The 10447-nt window shown below is 38.1% G+C and overlaps 1 protein-coding gene across 1 annotated transcript in view; it reads right to left on the bottom strand.

The window, feature by feature from the left end:
• LOC136026229 (proteoglycan 4-like) overlaps positions 1-10068 on the bottom strand; it is a 56971-nt gene extending 46903 nt beyond the window's left edge. The window contains exons 1-2 of the mRNA XM_065702566.1: positions 9680-10068; positions 3474-3604 (exon numbers count right to left, since the gene is read on the bottom strand). Coding sequence (XP_065558638.1) covers positions 3474-3604; positions 9680-10023 — 475 coding nt within the window. The 5' untranslated portion in view covers positions 10024-10068. The remainder of the gene's footprint in view (positions 1-3473; positions 3605-9679) is intronic.
• Positions 10069-10447: the final 379 nt, after the last annotated feature.

A 10447-nucleotide genomic window follows, 5' to 3' on the forward strand; every position in this document is an offset into this window, starting at 1 on the left:
ATCATGCCCGAAGCTATGAAGCCCCTGAAAAACGGCATTTTAAAAACTTTTTCCGAGCGTTTCTCAGATTTTCCGAGATTTTAGGCCCCTCCAAACTCCCCCCAATGTCACCGGATCCGATCGGCATTTAAAATAAGAGCTCTGAGACACGTTATCCTTCCAAGCATCAAATTTCATTAAGATACGATTACTCCTTCGTAAGTTAAAAATACCTCATTTTTTCGAATTAATCTCCCCCCCTTCCAATTCCACCATAGAGAGTGGATTCGTTTCGATTCTGTCAAACACGTATCTAGGACTTAAGATTACTTTTACCACCAAGTTTTATCCCGATCCCTCCACTCTAAGCGTTTTCCAAGATTTTAGGCCCCCCAACCCAACCCCCCCGTATGTCACCGGATCCGGTCGGGATTTAAAATAAGAGCTCTGAGACACGATATCCTTCCAAACTTCAAATTTCATTAAGATCCGATTACTCCAATCCCTCCATTCTAAGCGTTTTCAAAGTATTTAGGTTCCACCCCTCCAACTCCCCCCAATATCACCGGATCTAGTCGGAATTTAAAATAAGAGCTCTGAGAAACGATATCCTTTCAAATATCAAGTTTCATTAAGATCCTATAACCTGTTCGTAAGTTAAAAATACTTCATTTTTTTTATTTTCTCCGAATTAACCATCCCCCCACTCCCTCCCCTCCCAGATGGTCGTCCTAGCTTACCTGTAAATGCCTAAAGTAGCAAAACCGGGACAGACCGACAGACAGACCGACAGATCGAGAGAATTTGCGATCGCTATATGTCACTTGGTTAATACCAAGTACCATAAAAAAGACTGAAGACGTTTATGAATTATAAGTGTGTATTTTAACAGAAAAAGAAACCTTAATTTATTTATAGCCCAACTCAAATTATCCACACGGAATCGACCAAATTTCCCAAGATAGAGCTGGTCATTTGGCAGCATACAGGGCACGAATTTAGTATAGTGAGCAGTAAACATATAAAAAAACAAGAGCTAAGAGCCAAGAGATCATATGGTATGAGCTCTAACAAAATTCTATGAATCAACAGATTGATTTAAAAGGAAAATTAGAGGCTTAATGCCGGTCAGGATTTAAAATAAGAGCTCTGAGCCCCGATGTCCTTCTAAATATCAAAATTCATTAAGATCCGATCACCCACTCGTATGTTATAAATACCTAATTTTTTCTAATTTTTCCTCTCCCTTTAGCCCCCCAAATGGTCGAATCTGGGAAAAAGACTATCAAGTCAATTTGTGCAGCTCCCTGACACGCCTACAAATTTTCATCGTCCTAGCACGTCCAGAAGCACCAAACTCGCCAAATCACTGAACCCCTTCCCCCAACTCCCCCAAAGAGAGGGAATCCAGTACGGTTCCGTCAATCACGTATCAAGGACATTCGCTTGTTCTATCCACCAAGCTTCATCCCGATTCCTCCACTCAAAGTGTTTTCCAAGATTTCCCCCTCCAACTCCCCCCAATGTCAAAAGATATAATTGAAATAAGAGCTCTGAGACATGAATTCCTTCTAAATATCAAATTTCATTAAGATCCGATCACCTATTCGTAAGATAAAATACCCCAATTTTCACGTTTTCTAAGAATTTCGATTTCCCCCTCCAACCCCCCCCCCCAATGTCACAGGATCTGGTCGGAATTTAAAATTAGAGCTTTAAAGCACAAGATCCTTCTAAATATCAAATTTCATTAAGATCTGTTCACCCTTTCGTAAGTTACAAATACCTCAATTTTCAAAATTACCCCCCCCCCCCCAACTCCACCAAAGAGAGCAGATCCGGTCCGGTTATGTCAGTCACGTATCTTAAGACAGGTTTTTATTCTTCCCATCCAGTTTCATCCTGATCTCACCGCTTTAAGTATTTTCAGATTTCCAGTACCCCCAACTGCCCCCCCCCCATTACGCTGGATCCGGTTGAGATTTAAAATAAGAGATCTAAGTTACGAGGACCAAGAAACTTTATTAAGATCCGATAACTCCTTTGTAAGTTGAAAATACGTCCTTTTTTCTAATTTTTCAGAATTAACCCCCCCCCCCCAATATAGCGGATCCGTTCCAATTATGTAAATCACGTATCTAAGGCTTCTGCTTATTTTTTCCACCAAGTTTCATCCCAATCCTTCCAATCTAAGCGTTTTCCATCATTTTTGGTTCCCCCACCCCAAACTCCCCCAATGTCGCCAGATCCGGTCACGACTTAAAATAAGAGCTTTGAGACACGATATCCTTCTAAATATCAAATTTCATTGAGATCCGATCACCCGTTCGTAAGTTAAAAATACCTCATTTTTTCTAATTTTTCAGAATTAACCCCCCCCCCCCAACTACCCCAAATAGAGCGGATCCATTCTGGTTATGTCAATCCTGTATCTAGGACTTATGCTTATTTTCCTCACCAAGTTTCATTCCGATCCCTCCAATCTAAGTGTTTTCCAAATTTTAGGTTTCCCCCTCCCAACCCAACCCCCAATGTCACCAGATCCAGCCGGGATTTAAAATGAAAGCTCTGAGGCACGATATCCTTCTAAATATCAAATTTCATTGAGATCCGATCACCTGTTCGTAAGTTAAAAATACCTCATTTTTTCTATTTTTCAGAATTAACCCCCCCCCCCCAACTACCCCAAAGAGAGCGAATCCATTCCGGTTATGTCAATCATGTAGCTAGGACTTGTGCTTATTTTCCCCACCAAGTTTCATCCCGATCCCTCCACTCTAAGTGTTTTCCAAGTTTTAAGTCCCCCCCCCAATGTCACCAGATCTGGTCGGGATTTAAAATACGAGCTCTGAGACACGATATCCTTCTAAATACCAAATTTCATTGAGATCCTATTACCCGTTCGTAAGTTAAAAATACCTCATTTTTTTAGTTTTTCAGAATTGATTGGACTTGTGCTTATTTTTCCCACCAAGTTTCATCCCAATCCCTCCACTCTAAGTGTTTTACAAGATTTTAGGTTTCCCCCTCCCAAATCCCCCCAATATCACCAGATCCGGTCAGGATTTAAAATAACAGCTCTGAGACACGATATCCTTCCAAACATCAAATTTCATTAAGATCTGATCAACCGTTCGTAAGTTAAAAATACCTCAATTGTTCTATTTTTCCGAATTAACGGGCCCCCCACTCCCCCAGATGGTCAAATCGGGAAAACGACTATTTCTAATTTAATCTGGTCCGGTCCCTGATACGCCTGCCAAATGTCATCGTCCTAGTTTACCTGGAAGTGCCTAAAGTAGCAAAACCGGGACCGACAGACAGACCGACAGACAGACCGACAGAATTTGCGATTGCTTTATGTCACTTGGTTAATATCTAGTGCCATAAAAACACTCTAAACTTAATTTTTTTTAATTAGTGTTCATATGACTTTGGGAGAGCACTAGAATCGAAATTTAAGCATGAAAATTATTTGGAACTTGCCCACTTACCAACAGCTGGGCTTGGCTTTGCCTCTTTTGCTTCTCTAAGCCTTTCTGGCTCTTCAGATGGGACTGGTCTCTTAACTGGCTTCTCGGGCTTTGTCCGATAGACGCCTATACGCGGAACTGGCTCTTTCTCCCTTAAACAAAATCAAAGAATAAATTAATGGATAAGAAACTGGTTTGTATAACGTAATCTATCCTCTACCAGTGCAGCCATTAATTTTGCCATTAAGAATTAGTTCGACAAAGTCGAAGGAATACAAAGGACTCGAGTCTTTCATTATGAATGAAGTTTTGTGCCCGAAGTACCCTTTTCCTTATATCTTATGCTTCTGGGTCTTCGTTTATCACTTGTTCCGTATCTTGCTTTAAGTCTTCCTCCATCTACTGCATAACAACTTAATTGCAATTCGGTTCATCTACTCTCGTTTCTGAATTTGGCTGAACCACCACATTGAAATTTTTCTGAATACATTAAATCTGCTAAAAAGAAAGCAGACGGCTTATTATGTCAGTTTTTGGGTCACACACATTTAGCCCTGAGTAGCTCCCTTGCTGTTTTCCCCTTCCCTTATCAACCAAAGAATAGCACGATTCGTTCGTTGACAACAATTTCATCATTTTCTCCTTAAAATAAAAAAAGATTTCCAGTACCGAGGCTTCGTGTTTTTTTTTTTTTTTTTTTTTTTTTGCGGCAACTGTGATCCATGGTTCGTTGTTGCAAAGCAACACATACAACTATCTCGTATATAATAAATTTGATGCTCCTGTACCACGTTTGCAGATGCGTTATAACTGTTGTAAGTTAACATGGGTAGGGAACACAAAAGCCAAGTATATACAAGAGCTAAGAGCTCATATGGCACCTATGACGAGGTTGGAAGAGCCAAGAGCTTATATGGCATGAGCTCTAGCAAAATTCTAAGAATCAGTAGATTGATTTAAAAGGTAAATCAGGGGCTTAATGCCAGTCGGGATTTATAATAAGAGCTCTGAGACAAGAGGTTCTTCTAAATATCAAAATTGATTAAGATCCGATCAGCCACACATAAATTAAAAATACCTCATTTTTTCTAATTTTTCCTCTCTCTTCAGCCCCCCAGATGGTCGAATCGGGGAAAACAACTTTATCAAGTCAATTTGTGCAGGTCCCTGAAACGCCTACCAATTGACCTCGTCCGGAGGGAGAGGAAAGTACATCCGGAAGCGCGGAACTCACCAAAGCACTGGACCACCCTAATTCCGTCAAAGGGAGCGGATCCAATCCGGTTACGTCAATCACGTATTTACGACCTTTGCTTATTCTACCCACCAAGTTCCATCCCGATCTCTCCACTCTAAGCGTTTTCCAACATTTCAGGTTTCCCTCCAACTCCCCCCAATGTCACCAGATCTGGTCGGGATTAAATAATATCTCTGAGACGTGAGTTCCTTCTAAATATCAAATTTCATAAAGATCCGGTCACCCGTTCTTAAGTTAAAAATAACTCAATTTTTCTAATTTTTCCGTATTAACCATCCTCCCTCCCAATTCAGTCCGCTCTGAATGCGGACTGAATCGGACTCTGAGAGCGGATTCAATCCGCTCTGATATGTCAATAACGTATCTAGGACTTGTACTTATTCTTCCCACCACGTTTCATCCCGATCTCTCCACTCTAAGCGTTTTTCAAGATTTCCCATTTCCCCCTCCAACTCCCCCAGTATCACCGGATACGGTTGGGATTCAAAGTAAGAGCTCTGAGACACGAGGTACTTCTAAATATCAAATTTCATTAAGATCTGATCACCCATTCGTAAGTTAAAAATATATCTAATTCTTTTCAATTTTTCCTCTCCCTCCAGCTCCCATATGGTCGAATCGGGAAAACGTATGTTATCAAGTCAATTTGTGCAGCTCCCTGACAAGCCCACCAATTTTTATCATCCTAGCACGTCCAGAAGCACCGAACTCGCCAAAGCACTGGAAATCCCTCCCAACTCCCCCAAGAGAGAGTGGATCCGTTCTAGTTATATCAATCACGTATTTAGAACTTATGCTTATTCTTCTCATCAAGTTTCATCCCGATCCCTTCACCCTAAGCGTTTTCCAAGATTTCCGGTTTCCAAGATTTCTGTTTCCCCCCTCCAACCTCCTGTGTCCCCGGATCCGATTTGAATTGAAAATGGAGCATCTGAGACATAATATCTTTCTATATAACAAGCTTCATTAAGATCCGATCACCTATTCGTAAGATAAAGATACCTCAATTTTCACGTTTCCCAAGAATTCCGGTTTCTCCCTCCAACTCCCCCAAATGTCACCAGATCTGGTTGGGATTTAAAATAAGAGCTTTAAAGCACAAGATCCTTCTAAATATCAAATTTCATTAATATTTGATCACTGGTTCGAAAGTTACAAATACCTCGTTTTTCTTTTTTTTCCGAATTATTCCCCCCCCCCCCAACTCCCCCAAAGAGCGGATCCGATCCGGTTATGTCAGTCATGTATCTTGTACTTTCGCTTATTCTTCCCACCAAATTTCATCTTGATCTTTCCGCTTTAAGCGTTTTCCAAGATTTCTACCCCCCACCCCCTACCAACTCCCCCAATGAAACTGGATCCAGACGGGATTCTAAATAAGAGGTCTGAGTTACGAGGTCCTTTTAAATATCAAATTTCATTAAAATCTAATCATTCCTTCGTAAGTTAAAAATACCTGATTTTTTTCCAATTTTTCAGAATTAACCCCCCCCCCGCAACTCCTCCAAAGTGGGTGGATCCATTCCGATTATGTCACGTATCTAGAACTTAGTGCTTATTTTTCTCACCAAGTTTCATCCCGACCCCTCCACTCTCAACGTTTTCCAAGATTTTAGGTTTCCCTCTCCCCCCAATGTCACCAGCTCAAGTCGGGATTTTAAATAAGAACTCTGAGACACGATATCAATCTAAATATCAAATTTTATTAAGATCCGATTACCCATTCGTAAGTTAATAATACGTCATTCTTTCTAATTTTTCCAAATTAACCGTACCCAACCCCACCCCCCAGAATGTCGAATCGGGGAAATGACTATTTCTAATTTAATCTGGTCTGGTCCCTGATACACCTGCCAAATTTCATTGTCCTAGCGCATCTGGAAGTGCCTAAACTTGCAAAACCGGGAAAGACAGATCGACAGACAGACAGAATTTGCGATCGCTATATTTCACTTGGTGAAAACAGGAATATCGATTTAAGTCAAAAGTGAGTACGTAACCTGACAACAATAAACTAACCTATAAGGCCTTTTATAGTCTTACACCAGTAACTCAGTATACAATTATAATTATCTTAACAAAATTTAATTTTTTCTTAATAGCCGTAGTCATTGAACAGCATACAGAAATATTGGGTTGATTTATCAGGTAACATTTTGGTCTGGCCAGCAATAAAACCAATAGTTAGTAAAATACAATTTTAAATTGTAACAAACATACTATTTTTAAGTAGTATGACTCGAAATGAAGATCGAATAAGACATAATATGAACTCTGGAAATCCAGTTATTTCTCTCTATATAACAGTAAAATTCAAGTTATGATACAATTTCTCAAGCTAGTCTTTAGTCCTATATAACAGTAAAATTCAAGTTATGATACAATTTCTCAAGCTAGTCTTTAGTCCTATATAACAGTAAAATTCAAGTTATGATACAATTTCTCAAGCTAGTCTTTAGTCCTGATACTATCAAGATGGCTTTACATTGAGCTTGTCTAAACACTAATCATCACATGTCCTTTCCAGAACCAAAACGAGAGCCAGTCATTGAAGTAAGCCATTGTGTAGAAGTGGTACCAAATTAAACGAAAAAAATAGCAATGATCCTAAAAAGCTTCATTGTTGCTCTAAAAAGTGTCCCTCGTTGGTTTGCTTTTACTGTACCAAAACTCTTTTACTCAACTTTTACACTCTTGCTTTTACTGACCCTCCTCTTTCAAGGGGCAAACTAAAAATGGGTGAAGTGGGCAGGGTTTTGAAGCCGAGGGAAAAGATGGGGTTGTTCAATATGAATGAAATTATATTTTAAATACTAATTCCAGTTAATATGGTAATTTCTGTATAGTAGGAAGTCGAAAAATAATTAAAAAACTTACGCATCCATTAATATGTATATCCAAAATCATTCATTTTCCCTTTCGAGTTTAAACTAGTCAGCCGTTGAAACAGAACAAACATCCAATTTTGCTTTGGTAACATTACGTATAGAGCGAAGCGGATTAGTCCATGAACCCCACGGTCAGCTGAGCGAAATCTGTATTGTGATTGGTTGAATTGTTTCGTTGATGTTCATGACCTACTTTTTGCTGATTAGTTAAGTCTTGTTTGATATCTTCATGATGTTTTATCATTGCGACCCTATTTTTACCAGAAATTGCGGGTAGTCAAGGGAAGAATCTGTGGTGTCAAAAGTTCGAAGGCATGATATTTTAGTTTTTTGTGAGTTTTTTTTTATTTTTATTTTTTGAATTAATGCATATAGCTAGATTCTGATTATTGCATATTGTTTTTATGTCATTATTCATTCATGTTGTCAAACCCCAACATTTCCCTCGCCTTCAAAACCTTGCCCACTTTACACATTTTTAGTCTCGTTGGATTGGGATTTTAGAAAGCTAAAAAATGGATGCGCTTCTCTAATAATGACAAGGAAACAAGATGCAATCATCAGAATCTTGCTATATGCAGTAATACGCATTTTAGACAGCTTGTGACGAAACTAAACAATTACCCTGTTTTGAAATCAGGATATTTTTTTACCAGATAACTATAACAGTTACACAAGTTTTTCTTGGATTGACGAATAAACATGAGGCTCTATCAGTATTTAATTTCTCAGAAGTTAAGCTAATAAACCATTGCATTTTACTTAAGACAAAATTTAGGAACTCATACGTATTTCATACCTATTGAAATTTTGACAATTTACCTTAATTCTCAGTTATTAGTTGCTGTTTCTCTGCCTTTAGTTTGAAAATGCAATTCCTGTTATTTGAGTAGAATTTTGAGCCATATCAATTTTTTTCAAAATTTAGGAAATGTATTTGCATATAAAACCTTAAAAAATGGAATTGAGCAAAGTTATGAAGCGGAAAACAATTTTCTTGTACTTTAATTAAGCAGAAGATCTATTTTGCAAGGTTTCACTTTTATAACACACATATTTTTAAAGATCATCAAAGGTCAGGGCCCTCTAGAGGGAGAAGGTGTAGAGTTAGTTGCTTCAAAATACCTTCGCAGGACATACTTTAGTCTGTAGATTCATCCCTGAAAGTTTCATTTTCCTAGCCTAAACCCTTTCTGAGATAGCAAGAAGTCAATTAACTAGAATTTTACCCATACTTTAGTCTGTAGATTCATCCCTGAAAGTTTCATTTTCCTAACCTAAACCCTTTCCGAGATAGCAAGAAGTCAATTAACAAGAATTTTACCAGCTTTCTTGCATACAAATTTCCTTTGTCAACTTATCATTTTGTGATGATGCATCAAATTTTTTTATCATAGAGGTGACTTGTTTCTAGGAAATAGCGAATTTTTTTCCAGCACAGATAGACAGCCCTTTATCTTTTAGGAAGTAGAGCTAACATCGATTTTGTTCGAATACAAAATTTGTTCTGCATAGCCTCAAAACCAAACTTTTTAGAAATCAAATAACTTTGAACAATGATAGAACTTCACATTGTCTCTTCGGAAAATTGCGCAAAATTTCAGTATCTCAAATTTTTGGAATAATACCAAGGATCCTGATTCCAAAACACAGAAATTTCTATCTTTTAATTTTTTTTGGAAATCTTCAATTTTGATGTTTGTTGTATATTAGACGTTTAATATAATGAAAACTAAGCAAGAAGAGATTCACTCTTTTACATCCGTAAATGAAATGCACCCTAACAAATAATTTCTAAATTTGTCTTCGCGCTTCGATTTCCTTCATATCCTCATCCTACAGGGGACTTTTTTCAGAACAATGTAAAAAAATTTCCCAGCACATATCTTTTAAAGACTGGAGCTTACATTGTTTTTAAAGAAATAAAGCTCTTCATAAATAAAGCTTCAGGAATGAATACTCATTCCTGAACTGAAAGACTGAAAGATCAGTCCAGGACACTAAAAATATTTTCATTTTGATGTTAACGGTACTTAAAAAGGCATCAAATTAGCCTTACATAATAATAGGCCTAAACTTACCTAGCTGAGCTCATGTATTTGGTGACAGCTTTAGTGCCCTCACTAACAGCATGCTTGCATAGTTCACCTGGTAAGTTCAATCTTACCGAGGTCTGTATGTCACGAGACGTAACAGTCTTACTATTCGTGTGATGGTTCAACTCTGAGGCACTTGTTGCAATCCGTTCAAAAACATCAAACATCAAACTGTTCATGACAGACATAGCTCTGGATGATATTCCAGTTTCAGGATGAACTTGTTTTAAAACCTTATGAACATATATTGCAAATGATTCTTGTCGCCTTTTCCGCCGGTGCTTTTTTTCACCGGCATTAAATTTTCCCTTTGTAACTTTCTTCGGCATTCTTTCAACCTTTTTCAACTCGTCTCAAAATCGTAATGGCTAACAGGAAGAAATTGTAAGCTATGCATAGCAGCGTCGTTGGATAATCGTTTTCCATGCCGTAAGTGCAGAGAGCTTTAAACTATTTTCGAATGCCTAGATGTTATCGACATGGTCTTATTTCATGGAAATATATTTTATTGCTCATATTGGTCTTGGTCTTATCAATGTAAATGTACACAATCAAGTAAAACCAATGAATAATAATAAAGGTTAATAAAGGGTAAAATACTGATGCTTTTTTTATTTTAAAGAAAACACTAAGACAAGGGACGTGCACGGGACAAGGGATACGTGGGGGAAGAGCCCCTCCAAAATCCTAAATTTTTCTGTAGTTGGTATTAGTTCTGCTTTTTTATCCTTCACATTATCTTTGATGGTTGTT

This window comes from Artemia franciscana, chromosome 4 (assembly GCF_032884065.1).
Source record: "Artemia franciscana chromosome 4, ASM3288406v1, whole genome shotgun sequence".
Classification (NCBI taxonomy): Eukaryota; Metazoa; Arthropoda; class Branchiopoda; order Anostraca; family Artemiidae; genus Artemia; species Artemia franciscana.